Here is a 16228-nt window from a genome sequence, read left to right as displayed (position 1 = left end):
ATAAGCCTAACTCATGGAATATATCGGTTTGATCAGTTAGTCAAGAAGTTGCATCCGCCTCTTACTCTCCTTAGTTCAAATCATATTCACGTAGATTAAAGTAGTTTAGTATTATAAGATTTATATAGGAGAAAATCAGGGAGCAAGAAAAGAGGTATTACATAAACTACTCATGGCATTGGTTTAAGAGATTTTCAGTCAATGAAACTTACAGGATGAGCATATACTTATCTATTAATTAAGCATCACCATCAACCCCGAGTCAACAGGATCACATGTCCTATCTTTCTTCCAACATGCTTAGAGGTAGAAAAGTAATTCTTCTGAAATATCTTTAAAAAAAAATTTGATGGTCAAATTTTACTTCCTCATGATGGTGCAGTTCACTTTTGATTAATACGATGTGTTTGATTTTTGTTCAAGAAATATTGATCAATGAGCATTTGAGAATAAATTGAAAGTTCGAATTATTAAAAGAAATATGAAATAAATGTCACCCCATATTCTTCAATAAAAAAGACTTTATTAAATAATTTTGAGACATGCATGTACGGTTAGCACAGACTCAATATTATTTTCTTTCTGAATTATATGTTTACATAAATTGTAGGGAGCATGTTTGTTAATTAGAAGACTATTATGAATTTGATTGGTGAATTTGTATTTTAGTTCCTTATCGTTAGCACCATATATATATATATATATGTATGTATGTATATATTATAAATCTGCATGTGGAGACTTTGGACTTGGAAGCTCCTGAGTGACACCCCACCCAATTGCTACAGCATGTTTGTGGGTTAAAAGCTCAGCAACAGACCCTTCATTGAGGAGGGTCCATGTTGATAACTAAGGGAAGAGGAGCCCTCAGTCTCAATCTTCATGCATTCGTATAAACAGTGTAAGGCAAGTGATATAGTTGTCTTTGAAAGCGATCGGAGAGTCGAATGCAAGATCTTACGTAAATGAGTGATTACTTGAGTTACATGCCTCTTTCAAGCAAATCATGATGTCATTTGCAATTGTTACATAAACATGTAAGTGTAAGGTAAGGCAAAATGACCTAATGTTCTTTATACAAGCAATATTCTGTAACCGGGAATCAAACGTAGAACCTCAAATGCCGGAGTAATTGTTCTTAACTACTTGAGTTACGTAACCTTTGCAGGCAAAATGAGCATTTAAGTAGACAACAAATTGGTTAGGTTTGGAATAGAAGAAAGCTTCCAATATTTGTAAGGGTAGGCCAATAGATTTAATAGGATACTAAGTCTAGCTAAATCCAGTAGCTAAATTGTAGTTAGAGTCAAGAGTGGGGGGATGAAAGTCAATGAAACAGTTAAGGGAAAAAAATGAATAAAGGTTGGATGCAAAGAACAGTTGGAAATATTTTTCTGTTTTTGGGAAGCAATTGAAAAACTTGATTTCACCTTTGCATTTGTATGTTATCAAAATAAGGATTATTCTCTTGATCAGTTAGATGTCACAGTTCTTACAATCAATGCTTTGGCATTCATCTTCAAGCCATGACTAACTATAAATCCACACACCATTTTCATCCCTTCTCATTTTCTCAGCTTCCCTTTTCTCTTTTCTTGTCTATATTCGTGCGAAAATTGCAGAAATGAGAGTTCCATGCAGCCCAAACCAGCGGCTATGAATAAAATAGTAGCTCTATGTTTTGGACTGAAGGGAGCTCCCAATTCTTCTATTTTCTTTCCTTGATAAGGGCTAAAACAGTTTAAAATATTTAACTCTGCAAAAAATAGTGCTCATATGCTGTAGGTAAGTTTATTTTTTATTTTTTATTTTTTAACTTTTATCTCACTGTTGAAACAATAAATGGGTTTAGAGTTTTCGAGGGAGATTAAAGCCGAATAAAACAACAAAATTTCTCTCGAAAACTCTAAACCCACCCAGTTAGAATTTACCTGAGATAATTCACCCCTTACTCCTCTATTCTTGTGGACTTGGGCTCCGGTATTTGGATACTTGGTGTATCTGTACACTGTAAGGGTCTCTGTGCTGCCGCAGACCTCTTTTTTGGGTAGGAAATGGAGAAGTGCGGCACTGTGGGCGTGTCAAGGATTTGGGTAGGAAAAAATGAGAGGGGAAAAACCGACGGCCCTGTTAGCTCGGTTGGAAGAAATCAAGAGCCCGCTCTTCAGTGAAGGAAGAAATCAACGGCTAGGTTTCGTTTGTTCACTGGTGCCAAATTCATTTGGGTTAATACGAGACAAATGGTTACATACAGAAGGTTGAGACCATGCAAAGAATATGTTCAAGTTTCATATTTTGATTTATAATTTTAATCCACTAAACAATATGTATGAATTTGGAAACTATAAACCCAAAATCATGTACAAATGGACATGACGGGACAATTAAAACGCACAAATTCTAACCGTTGTTTGATGCAATTTAATTACAATACAGTTTTGGTCTTGGAGGAAGACCAAATTATTGAGGTTGTTATTGTCACTTTAGCAAAGTTAATATGATTTGACAGAGTTAACAAAATTCGGTCAAATATGGTACATTACATTCATTAAGTTTCAAGAGGTTAAGGGTCTTTTCGAGGACATCCGATAAAATTGGGACAATATAGAGTTTCAAGAAGTTAAGGAGAACAATTCGAGTTCAAAAAAAAAAAAAAAAAAAAAAACTAAAATCGAGATAAAAGGTCAAATATGTCTTTTTACACAGTTCGACTGAATCCGCGAATTTTCCCTTTCAGTGACCAGCTTCCAACTCCCTCCTCCAACGGTTCTGTCCGAATTTTCTCTGCAAATTTTCACATTCCCGGAAAAATCGAGAGGAAATGGACGGAAAAATGGAAATCTCGCTCGACAAGCTTCCCATCAAGTGGTTGGAAGTCATTGAAGAAAACGGCCTCGAACAATTTCCTCCGTACGTCGTTATTCTTCACCCTTTTTTTCGGCTGATTTTATTTTCTCGGCAACCAAACGGCAACTTTGGATTTTCTCGGAAACCCCAACTATCTGTTTCTTTGGTTAAAGTGATGTAGGCTACGATGAGAAGCGGCAGATTTTGATTCGGAGAATCGTTTTCGCGTGGGCTGTGGGGAAGGACGAGAACAAGAAGCAGAAGAAGAGCTTGAAAGAGAGCGCCGCAACGCAGTGGCAATGGCTGAGCATGGTGGAGAACTTGCAGCTGGCGCACCAGGAGCTCTCTGTCATTATCGATCTCATCAACACCGTAAGTCTTTCAATTCTCGGGTGATTTCTGACAGATTTCATTTCAAGGAGCAATGCTTGCTGTGATTGAGTGATTCTAATGGAATGTGAATGTGTGCAGGTGGAAGCAAACGATGCTGTAACGGTGGCTAGCATAATGCATCCGAAGCCGCTTCCTAATGAAGCTCTGTCTGATCTTGCTGTGTCTGCAGCAACCAAGCTTCAATGCTTCAGGGTAATGCTGTTCTCGCCGGGTTCCAGATTTCGTAAATTTTGTAAATTTGGTAACTTTTTGTTTTGATTGTTCGTGGATAGCTGTTTATGTGTTATCGATTACCATTTCAGCATCTTGGAAAGTACTTTAAGCAGTCTGCCAAGGCTTTGGACCGACAGGTTGCTCGAGAAGCTAGATTTTACTTGCTCTAATCAGGTGAGTCTGCAATGTTTGATGATGCTCCACATTGCTGGCATTGATGTTAGTTTTTTGGCCATTGATTTCTTTCTTATCACCAAGAAAAGCTATTTGCTTTAATTGCGTATATTTCTGCGTGAGTTGTTCATATCACTTATAAACGACTTCAATAAGCTCGTTGGTTTCTTCTTGCATAAAGGAATTTGGGTAACTTGAAATCTGTGATACTCTGTTTGTGCATGAGCGAAAGGAACTCGGTACAATAGTATTCATATATTCTTGAACAATATTCTCTATCTCGTATATTGGCAAGTGGATAGATTACAGCAAAATTGGAAAGTTAAGCGGCAGCGTTTGGCAGCTTCAGCTTCTGGAAATGAAGGCTTTACCATTGATCTGTTTGACAACTCATTATATGATCCAGCTGCTATAGTTCGGCCGTCTGCTCTGTCTTCAGTTCTTGTTGAACATGACTCGGCTGGCATGCTGGCAATAAATCTACCTCCAAATTCATTTCAATCCCATCAATTTGGTTTTCTTGGTGCTAATCCAGCAGATAATCCAATTGAATCCAGTAAAGCCAAAATCAATTCATCAAGGGAGGCTGAGAAAGAATCTGTAAGTGATGATGAGTGTGTTAAAGATACGCATTCACTTCTTTGCAAAGTTCATCAAGCAATATTCGATGAGCAGGTATATTTTACACATTAATTTTTTCTTATTTATCCCTCTTTCATTTTAATGGTTTTTAACTCCTGTTCTTATGGTCCAGGTGTTTAATTTGGTAAATCGTGAAGCTTTCAACCAAACTTTAGGAGTCAATGTAACTGGAATACAAGAAAACTATTTACAACTGAATAGAGGCGAAGGAACCTCTGTGTTCATATCACTTATCCCGTCTAAAGATGAACAAAAAGCTGACAGTCTAAGCACTCAGAACATGGAGAATGCAATTTTACCTTTGGACACATTGGATGGCTTGCAGTTCCCAGAGGATGATAAACCGGATACCCCAAAGAAAATGTCAGTAATTCCTGATCAAATTAGTTGTTAAATATATCTGCAACAGATTTTCACCAGCATGTATTTGTCAAAGCAAAGGATGTACCAACAACAACAGGTGCTCGAGTATCTGGTCAACCAGCCAAAGAAGGGTCCGGACTTCTTGGCCATTTCTGCATGTCTTTGGGTCATCGAATCTTTTCAAACAAAGTTCTTACAGAGCTGGAAAATGTGGTAAAGTCCAAATTCTTGTGAAGACATATCAATGCTTGAATTTGAATTTATTTGATTGAACTTTTTCTCACTTGTGTCCATGATTCTGTAGGTTAAAGGGGTACCATATCTGCAGCTGTTATCTCAACCCACTTGGCATTCGCGGACATCATCATGGATGCTCTCTGTGAAGATTCCTCAATCCATTCTACATGCATGTCAAACCCGAGCATCTGACATGCGTCATGTGGGGAACGTTGCCAAGTCCCAGTTTCATAGTAAGGTGGTTGTAACAGATGATTGCCTCAATGTAGAAGGGGAAGGTGCTCCGAATATGGTTGGCCTGTTCAATGGAAATTCTGAGGAAATTTGTTCAATGAACAGATACGACTGCAACTTGGCAGATCTACCGTCGGTGTCTTTTGATGTCTCTCTTTGCCTATGATTGTGTGTGGCACACTACGAATTTGGCAACAAGTTGCAGACCAAGTTATTCGCTGGCTTCACGAAGAAGCTCTTGCAGTTGGAATAAAGGCAAACCGAGACTTTCTTTGTTTGTCACTTGAGCTGGTTCAGGGCGAAACACGCAGCGTGGTGGCACATGTGGACCCAGGAGACAGTGAAGGATGCATCTCATGGTGGTTGGTCGTAGACGGCAGGTTTATAGAGGAACGAAAACTCAGTATAGACACTTCCGATGCTGCGTCAGAAACTAGGAAGTTTTTAGGTCAACTATCCCTGGAAGTGTTGTATTCGACACTGATGGACTTGGTTAGCCTGTGCAACGGAGGCGGTAACTGATGATGAAGCATGCGTGATAACGTTCTAGCTAGTAGTTTTGGGTTGTTTTTTCTTTTTTCTATGTACAAATGTCGTCGTGTAATCGATATACAATCCCCTAACCAATTGTGGCATGTCCTTTGCACCTTCAAGTGGGGTATTTTTGCCCCCGTTGACTATTGTAATCAAATGTAAGTAGTTGGGAGGGATATTATCAATAGCTGTAGCATCCCGGATAGGCCGGCTAGAGGGCGGCACGGCCCGCCCTGACCGACCCGACAGCCGAAATATCTACAAGCATGGTCAAAGCCAGGAATTGTCTTGCTTGCCTTCCAAGCGGGCAATCAACAAGAAAGGAGTCGACTGGGAAAGAAGGAACCTTGAGGTTTCGTGTTTGGGCCAATCACCCCTTGCCAACTTTTAATGGGCGTGACTTTAACACCATTCCATCTCACATCTTTAATAAAAATTAAAGAAGGGTAGATGCTTGTTAGGCCAATTAGTTAGGACAATGTTCACTTTCGTTGCAGTCAAGTTTGAATTCATATTTCCGTATAATACAAAAAGGAATAATAAATTCGTGATAATTAACCTAATTCGTGACAAGGTTGTTTTATTAATTCCTTGGTGATTAAAAAAAACCTTTCGTGATGCCACTTAATATTACGATTTAATAATATTCCTCTTCACTTATAAATAAGAGATCTTAGATTCGATTCTCGTTTTGAACATATTATTGTGAGCTCATTATGATGCTAAGTTCACATCATCTCTTTTAATATAGATAATATCGTTTGCAATAAAAAAAAAATTAAAAAATAAACACCTTCGTGATAGTTATCCTAATTTATCACGTCAACGTTCTTATTCCCGTCAACGTTCTTATTCCCTTGCATCCACGATGAATCATAAAAATCATAATACGCATACCAAAACGAAAAACAGTAAAGAGGGAAATTTACAAAATTTAAAATCAAAATTATCGTCATCAAAATTGAAGGTTCTTTTTTCTGCCTTTCGAACGTGCACGAAAAGAATCACATCCTTAATTTCTTCTTGCCGAATTCCAAACTTCCAATTCAATCCAAACACGTTCTTCCGTTATACAGAACGGATCCGGTTCCTTCTTCCCTCTCCAAACACCTGCGCAGGGACGCCACATGCACCCGCTCGCAAAAGACCCAAAATACCCCTCTGGAGTTCCGTTAGTCGCACAGCCTTTGCAGCTCTCCCTCTGTGCTCCCCTATTCCAGGACTGCTGCTCGGGATTGGGATTGATGTCTGCGAATCGGAAAAACCGATGAAATTGCCGTCTGGGTTTCCAGGGGAGGTTGAATTGGGGAACTGGGTTTGAAGAATTTGAAGCCTTCGTTCTCTGTTGGGAGAGGATTTTTGAGTTGGGGGCCAGATGGGTTTGTTCTTCTGAAATTTTTGTTTTTTGTATTCGAATTCGAGATGGTTTTGCGGGAATTTGGATTTCTGATAAGGGTTCTTTGGATTATAAAAAATTATTGGTTCTTTGATGATCAAGTGGTGGACTTTTGTAATTTTAGGTGATATTTGGTGATTGAATTACTAGATTATCGCATTCAATTTTCATAGATTGTGATAGATACAGAAACACATTGCTGCTTGATATTTGATTAGAGGTTTAGGAGCAGCAGAAAGAGTAGAACAGTTTTACTACATTCTTTGTAGAATTGAGTTTTGCCCGGTGGGGGTTTAGTTAGTGATTGATTGGAGTGGTTTGGTCAGATTCTGCGGCTTGAGATTCTTGTAGTTTGTGTACTTTATATTGTTTGTCTTGATGTCGGGTGGTACGCCAACTGGGGCCGGATATATGAGGCAGAGGCATAGCCAGGGATATGCATCGAGCGGCGATGATCTTGAGGATGATGCATGCTCGGTTATGCGCTCTCCGTCCCCACAAAGTCCGAAAGTTTGGTCGCGGATTGAGATTTTGGAGAATGCCCTTTGGCTTGCCTCAGCAGCATTCATTGTGTACTATGGTGACAGGAAATCCAATATGATATATATCTTCTGCCATGATGAGCGAATTAGAAGGTATCGGTTTTGCTTGAATTGTTCTCAATTTTGCACCGCTGGTTATTTTGCTTGTTCATTTGTTAGAAGGGTTGTGCCTCAGGCTTGTGATAAGTAATATGTACTAAATGTTATATACTGTATGACTTGGTTCTTTAGTCTTGGGTATTTGGTGGTACATTTTCCCTTTGAATTTCCTGATTGCGTTTGCAAGCTTTGACAGAGCTTAAACTAATCTTTGATGTATCGTTTGCTACTCTTGAAATGTAAATGGTTTAGGACATACGTAGAAAATCTCATAGCCTATGCCTCTTGATTTCTGTTCACACAATACTAGGTGAAAATTTGGATTTGTGTGGTCTTGATTTATGGTCAAGTCATTTGTCAGTATGTTTGCTTAAGATTTGGATTATGCGTATCAGTGTATGACAAGCATAACCATGCTGTTTAGGGAGGTTATGTTTGGGATTCTTGGGATTTTAACGACGGGAGGAGCAGGGTTTGCCTGTATATATTCAGTATTTGCTCATGAATTATATGGTGTGTTAACTTTTAACTGATTGGGATTCATATACATTTTAAAGCTTTCGTTCTTATTTTTTTTATAAATCTTGCAGATTGCCTTTATACCTTGGGATGGTGGGCGTAGTTTTAAACATTATCATCTTCTTTTATACGAGTATGTCGGCATGGAGCGTAAGGAGATTTGACGAGAAATGGGAATTAGAAAGTATAACTGCTCTGCCGTTTGTGACACTACTTGGCGGCATCTCATTTTGCTTGTAAGAGAAACCATACTGCAATTCCATTTTACATTCTTCAGGTGGTATGTTTACGATAACTGCTTCTGACTTGCTGCTTTCCATTTTTTGGCAGCTTCTGCTTTGCTTTGTGGCCAATATGGAGTTTCTTGACGCTTCCTCTTTTGGTAAATCCTAGTTTCTTTTCATCTTGTCGTACCTTGTAGATTTACGTATTATTTTGTTGTGAAACTGTCTAAGTACCGTTTGCATTACTGCAGTTCACGCTGTTTATGGCAGGCATGGTTATATGTCCGTACATTATAATCGGGATATTTAGGCAACAGCATGATGTGCTGCGTACAGATTATGCCTCAGAGTTAGGTGAGAAACATTACTGATCCAGAACAAGAGCTTCTAACCCAAACCAGGGATGGCAAGTCACTCAGAAGATTGAAGTTTTATCAGATGCTCTCCTTGCCTTATGTTGCGAGATTGGTCGTTCTGTCGTTGCTTCCAATCAGTCGGGCTTCTGTTTTTACATGAACCTTATTCGGTCGATACACCTGATGGTACATCCATAGAGTTCTGTATTAACGTGAAGCGGAATGGTTGGGATGTAGTCTTTGTGATCTGATACCGGTTAGCAATTACCCATATAAGCATATTGAGTTTATATCTTTTTCTTTCTTTTCCTTTTTTTTCATTGTAAATGAGCAATATTGCACCATAAATTCTGCATCTTTGAGAGAGAGACTTCACTGTTCAATGTTGTATACCCCTATGTGACTTAAGAGTGTCTGATCAAATCATTCGTAGGACATCTCTCACATAAACATAAAAATCTCATATATTTTGGTCCATCTGACCCATGCTCTAGTTCTACGCCGTGTAAGAGCTGCTTTGGTCAAAATGTCCTACCGAAGTTTCTTTTGCATAACCATGGAATATGAGGGAGTGTTGAGTTAGAAAGTGAATGTGAACCCCACAAAGAATGAAAGAACTCAAGTCACCAAGCCTTGTCCCCCCAAAAAGGAAAAGTGGTCTCTCACTTCTGTAACATTGTAACATAGTGCTCAGAATATTGGTTGAGTTTGCATCACATGATGGTGAAACTCCAAATCTTACGGCCATGTTTAGTGAATATGATTGGATTATTGCATTAGATTAGATTAGATTGCTGGATTGGAGATGATAACATTAGTCTAATGTGATGTGTGGTGCTACACAATAATGAGTTGGATTATCTGAAAAGTGCACTGGTGTTCCAAAGTCTAGGTTCCGGTTGTCCCGGGTTTTGCATAGAGGGAACCGGAAAGGGGTAAGAGTGTTCTTTACCAACTAAAAGCGCTTACGACTACGTCTAACAAAAAGAAATGATTTCGAGTTATAAAAGTGCTTCATGGAGATTGTAATTGGCTTCATGTCACTGGTTATGTATCCCGTGACCAATAAAGAACTAGGTAAGAACGGATAAGTAATTGACTAAATGGTTGAATCTCTCCTAATCATGAGTCAGGAAAACCATCTCCTCGGCTCAATTTGCCCACACTAATTTTGGATCCTTGTTTTTCTTTGGGGACTGAGTCGAATCAAGATTTTCCATGAAATCATCATTGAGAACTAAATATCACTGAAGAAGAATTCTTACGTGCGTCAAACTCACGAATTGCTTGGAGGCCAAGTTTAAGGCCTAGCGTCTAGGGTTCTTCTGCCATTATAAGTACATACAATTCGAACCAGGTAAAAAGGTCTAGCGTGCGTCTAGGGTTCTGGCACTACAATTACATACAAACACTAAAGACGTTTTTCTTCCAACAACCACTAAAGATTTTTTACAAGAAGAGAAAGAGAAAGCGAAGCGTTGACATGAACCAATCCAAAATGGACGCGGACTTGGACATGCTGATGTCGGAGGAGATGACCGAGGACTTCAGTCTTCTCGGTGAGGAGAAGGAGATCAGTGGGCAGGGCCTGAAGAAAAAGAAGCACTTCAAGGTCAAGGACACCCCTAAGAACGTCGGCGAGGGTAATTAATTCTCTCTTTGATTTCTTCCTTTCTTCTGTAATTTTGAAATATTCATTTTTTGGGAAAGTTGGTTTTGTACTTGTTTTTTAATTGGGATTGATTGGAATGGCTATGGTTAGTTGTGGAGGGGTGTTGGCAGAAACCACCCTTGGAAATCATAGGGAACGTCGTACAGCGGCTCGACTTACTTGATCGGATTCACGGCTTAAGCCTCCTCTGCAAGCATTGGAGTTCGATTGCATTGCAAGGAGACATCCCCAATAATCGTCAATTCCCCTGGTTACTGGTCACTAAAGCACCCAGGTTGCTTGGTGGCACTAACCCAAGGCCCAAGTACTTAGAGTTGTCCATCCCACCCGATGGTAACGTTATCACGTTAGGGTTGTCGAAACAAAATCAAGGGCTGTTTCATAGTTCCTGCAAAGACTGGTTGATCATGGACAATGAAGAAAACTCTGGAAGCATTTCTACTAAACCCTATTTCTGGAGCCAAGCACGAACTTCCTTCCTTAACACAAATCCCATCTTTCGGAAATTTTAGAGCACAAAATGTCCGTTTTCTTGGTAAAATTGCACCATCGAGTTCAAACATGTCAGAATGTACGGTGGCAGCATTTTTTTCTTCCAAGGAAATTGGTGTGTGCAGGCCGGGAAAAAATAGTGGGAGCATCTCTCCGATGTCGGATGATAGCAACGATTCTCTTTTATGCTTCTTGTTTTCTTCATGTGGCATGCTATATGCCTTGATCGACAACAATGCCAGGAGCGGAAGAGTTATAACTCGCACGTTACGTTTTGGAGATGGTGATGATCTTGAACTGAAGTTGGTTTATCATATAAAAGGAAAACCAAGGGAATATTAGTCCACTGGCCTTAACATTCCTAATGGTTTTAGGTATGTCTATATCAAGCACAAGTCATATTTGATAGAATCAACAACCAACAATGAATTTTTGTTGATCCATCAGTTTACGGATTACAGAATAAAGAACGATCCAATCGTGAGACAATGACTCGTGATTTTGTAGTTTACAAGTTCGACGAGGAGGATGGCGGAAGCTTTATCGAGATACAGAGTTTGGGGAACCAAATATTGTTTCTAACAAGCCGAGGTTGTTCTTTTTCGTTGCCCGTGAGTAATTCCAAAGGATTGGAAGCCAACTGCATTTATTTTCTGGAGATGGGAGTTGGTTCCTGCATGAGTGGTTTTTCTCATCCTTTCTACTTAAATGGTCGGAAATTTGGAAAATCCAGAGACGATTACTCTCATGCTTTTTTGTTCCTTTGGTTCAGTACTATTTTTGTTTGCCCTATTTGTTTTATTTTACCAGTGTTATATTTTGCAGTTCTTAAATTAAGTTATATACTCGCATCTCTTGTACCTTTTTTTTTTTTTTTTTTTGGTGAAACATGTTTCAGCATACTTGCATTCCGGTAAAAGAGTCTTCTTCAAAATGGTGACATGACAAAAGTGAGACCGGATCAGACAGAGATATCCATATTAACATTTAACGTTTTCTTAGGATATCTAGGTCATCCTTTGAAAGTGCACATGATGAATTACGGTTGGACCATTTTCGGGTTTAGTACTCTAATCTGACTTCTTATCTTGCTCACCTAACGACGTGCATGGAGCCGCTAATGTGAATGGACAAATGTGTTTGTCTTTCTAAGAGGAGATTTAATTGAAAGCAAAAAAAAAATGGGTGACTTTTCTGTATAACGATAATTCGGAATTAGGCATATGCAGCTGTTTTTATGGAAGTATTTGTTTGATTTCAATGGGTTTGTAACTGGTCATTGTGTGATTTAACTTAGTTTCATTCATTAGTATAAATATGATATCGTGTTTTTTAAATAGAGAAATTAAAAAAATTACGTAAAAATATTAATTGTAAAGTCAGGTAGACACCAACAAAAAATCAACTGAAAAGTCTGATTCTTTCTATTTTCTTCACCATCATGCGGATCGGAGTGGTTGGATTAAGGGCCTGTTTTCCGAGATTGAAGTTTTATGAGATGCTCTCATTGCCATAGTTTGCGAGATTGGTCGTTCGGTCATTGTCTTCCAATCAGTCAGCTTCTATTTATACGTGAACCTTATTTATACGGGATATTGATTTGCCATTACAGTATCGAGTTCTTATCATGTGTCTTTTCTTGTTAAATCCAGTTTTTTTCTTTTCCTCATTATAAATGAGCAGTGATTGCTCCATAATTCTGCATCTTTGAGAGAAACTTCACTATTTGATGTTGTACCCCTCTCTCTCTCTCTTGCTTGTCTCCACTATAAGATAGGAGTGTGATTGCTCCAAGTCATTCGTAAGCAAAACCTAGAGAAAAATTTGGATAGGAGTGTGATTCCAACACAAAGCTTGTAGAATTATAGTGTGCAAGATAGTGAAACTCCCAATCTTATGGCCATGTTAAGTGAGGATTGGATTATTGCATTAGATTAGATTACGTTGGATCGGAGAAGATATCATTAGTCTAATCTGATGTTTGATGCTACACAAGTGAGTTGGATTAAATGAAAAAGGCACCGGTGTTCCAAAGTCTTGGTTCCGATTGTGCCGGGTTTGCATATGAAGAACCAGGTCATTGGTCTAAGGGTTGGGTCTTGGATTGTCTTGGGTTTGCATATGGGGAACGGGGAAGGTGAAGAGAGTTCCCTACCAACTAAAAGCATTTATGACTATGTCTAACAAAAAAAATTCCGAGTTATGAAAGTTTTTCATGAAGATCATTATTGGTTGCATGTCATTAGTTATTCATCTATTTCCCAATAATCAGTTAAAATGGTAGAATCTCTCCTAATTATGGGTTAAGAAAGCCTGTCTCCTTAACCCAATTTGCCTCTATTTTTTGTTTGTGCAAAAATTTCACTAAGCCCACGATAATTTTGGATTCTTGTTTTCTTTGGAGATTGAGTCGAATCAAGAATATTAAATAAGAATCCTAATAACTTTTGGAGCAAATAAGAATCCTAACTGTTATGGTAGAATTAATTAATCAGGAATTATCTCAATAAGTATTGCATATATTATAAGAATGTATATTTTAATTGTAATTAGTGTATGATTCCTACTTAAACAGGAGCTTATGTAACCTATATATATTGTAACAAAGTCATAATTCAACGTTGTAGCGTCTAGGGTTCTACCGTTATAATAACAAACAATTGGACGCAACAGGCCTAGCGTCGGGTTCCGCCATTAATTACGTAATTAGAGATGTTTGAGAAGAGAAAACGAAGCATCGACAACATCAACCAATCCAAAATGGACGCAGACTCGGACATTCCGGCGCCGGAGAAAATGAACGAGGACTTGGATCTTCCCGGGGGAGAGGAGAAGGAGATGGGCATGCAGGGTCTGAAGAAGAACAACCACCACCTAAACGTCAAGGACACCACCAAGAACGCCAACGAGGATCAAGGTAATTATCTTTAATTTATCCGTTTTCTGAAAATTTGAAATTTTTTCGCTCTCTTTTTTTTTGGAAAATTGGTTTTGTACTTGTTGTTTGGATTGGGATTGATTGGAATGCCTATGGTTTGTTGTAGAAGGGTGTTGGCAGACACCACATTTGGATATCATCGAGAAAATCGTACAGCGGCTCGACTTACTTGATCGGGTTCGCAGCTTAAGCATCCTCTGCAAGTACTGGAGTTCGATTGCATTGCGAAGAGATATCTGCACTGCTAATCAATTTCCATCGTTACTACGCACTAAACAAGCCTCGACCTGCAGGTTTAATGGCGGCAGTAAACTAAGTTCCAAGTACTTAGAGTTAGAGTTAGAGTTAGAGTTCTCCATCCTGCCCGAGGGTAACGTTCTCAAGCTAGGGCTGTCAAAGCAAAATCAAGGGTGGTTTCATAGTTCCTGCAAAGGTCGGTTGATTATGGTCAATGAAGAAAACACTGAAGTTTTTCTACTCAACCCTATTTCCGGAGCCAAACACGAACTTCCTTCCTTGACACAACTCCCATCTTTGGAAACATTTGGAGCTGGAACAACCGACCTCCTTCTTCATAAAATCGCACTATTCAAATATCTCAGAATGTACTGCGGCAACAATTTTTTCTTCTAAGGAAATTGGTGTCTGCAGGCCGGGAAATTAAAGTTGGAGCATCTCTCCGATCTTGGATGATAAGAATCATGAGTCTCTTATATGCTTATTGTTTTCGTCATGTGGCATACTATATGCCTTGATCAGAAACGATGAGAGGAGCGGAAGCGTTATAACTCGCAGATTACACTTTGGAGATGGTGATGAGTTGGAATTGAAGTTGGTTTATGACAAAAAAGAAGAATCAAGGAAAAGTTACTCCATTGGCCATGATATTCCTAATGGTATTTGGGTGCAAGTCGAAGTCAAGGACAAGTCATATTTGATTGAATCAACAACCAGTAACGAAATCTTGTTGATCCATCGGTTTACGGATCAGATAAAGAGTGATTGGAACACCGATTTAGCGACTCGTGATTTTTTTAGTTTACAAGATTGATCCGAAGGATTGCGGAAGCCCAAAAACAAGCCGAGGTTGTTCCTTTTCGTTTCCACCGAGTAGTTTCAAAGGGTTGGAAGCGAACTGCGTATATTTTGTAGAGTTAGGAGCTGGTTCATGTTTTGGCTCCTCCTTTGCTGGACGCAGTGGCAGCAATATGTGTGATTTTTCTCATCCTTTCTACTTAGATGGTTGGAAATTTGGAAAATCAAGAAAATGCTACTATCATGCTTCACCTAAGCCTACATGGGGACTGAGTTGGTTCTTTCCAAGTTTATGATAGCTTAGCTAGAGAATTGGTTGTTCCTTTTGTTTCAGTACTCTATATATTTATTTTTTTTATTTTTACCAGTGTTATATTTTGCAATTCATAAATTAAGCTATATACTTTTTCTTTTTTTGTTGAGAAGTGATTTTCATATATGCTTTTTTTTTCATTGCAAGTTGTAGAAAATAACGCGTTGATATAGTCGCCACTGGAGCCACACCATTCTCCTCAGAACAAAAAGAAATAGAGGTGTTAAAATTACCTGTAGGTGCAACAAATAACAAAATTTTATGTTGTGAAATTACGTTACTGTCATTAATTTTTTTTGTTGTGATAAAAGACTATATAGTTTTTTCACCCTCTTTTGGTTGACAAAGAGGGTTCTATTAATATGTAGTTTAGATACATTTTTTGAGAAGTAATTTTTATATATGCCCTTTGTTTAATTGCAAGTTGAAAACCATTCTCCTCGGAATGAAGAAAAATAAATAAAATGTGCAGAAATCAGTTTCCTTCGTTTTCGTTGTATGGGCAAATAACTTCAAATCCAATGAACCTCGCAAAGAATGAAAGAAGTCAAGTCCCACCAATCCTTGTCCCCCAAGTTGGGAAAGACATGTTTCAACATACATCCCCCTCAAAAAGGAAAAGTAGTCTCTCACTCTGACTCTTATCATTCTCTACTTAGTGCTAAAGAATAACTGGTTTGTGTTTGCATGACATGATGAATGAATACCACCCTCAAATTCCAACACAAAGCCTGTACGATTTTACTGTGCAAGATAGTGAAATTTCCCTACAGATATCGCGGAAGTAGGATTCTCCCCCCTCCAACCTTCTGATCCTCCTCTCACACTTTCTCTCTTTGTCTTTATCTATCTATAAGAAGTCTACACATGATATTGACGTGACTTAATTATAAGCGTTTAAATTAGAGGAGAAGGAAGGAGAGAGGGATTTGGAGAAAAGAAAATCCTACTCTTGTCTTGTGACCGTGTTTAGTGACTAGGATTGGATTAGTGCATTAGGTTACG

The 16228-nt window shown here is 38.7% G+C and overlaps 1 protein-coding gene and 3 pseudogenes across 1 annotated transcript; all 4 read left to right on the top strand.

Moving 5' to 3' along the window:
• Positions 1–2728: 2728 nt before the first annotated feature.
• Positions 2729–5815, top strand: LOC137748955 (mediator of RNA polymerase II transcription subunit 17-like; annotated as a pseudogene).
• A 725-nt stretch (positions 5816–6540) lies between these two features.
• LOC137748216 (uncharacterized) lies at positions 6541–9199 on the top strand. Its single transcript, XM_068488330.1, has 4 exons — positions 6541–7668; positions 8265–8429; positions 8524–8575; positions 8669–9199. The coding sequence occupies exons 1-4, from the start codon at positions 7412–7414 to the stop codon at positions 8786–8788; spliced, it is 594 nt and encodes a 197-aa protein (XP_068344431.1). The 5' UTR covers positions 6541–7411; the 3' UTR covers positions 8789–9199.
• A 775-nt stretch (positions 9200–9974) lies between these two features.
• Positions 9975–11769, top strand: LOC137746900 (uncharacterized; annotated as a pseudogene).
• A 1928-nt stretch (positions 11770–13697) lies between these two features.
• On the top strand, positions 13698–15206 carry LOC137746899 (uncharacterized; annotated as a pseudogene).
• Positions 15207–16228: the final 1022 nt, after the last annotated feature.

Source organism: Pyrus communis, chromosome 10 (genome assembly GCF_963583255.1).
Source record: "Pyrus communis chromosome 10, drPyrComm1.1, whole genome shotgun sequence".
Taxonomy (NCBI): Eukaryota; Viridiplantae; Streptophyta; class Magnoliopsida; order Rosales; family Rosaceae; genus Pyrus; species Pyrus communis.
This window is presented reverse-complemented; position numbering and strand designations above follow the sequence as displayed.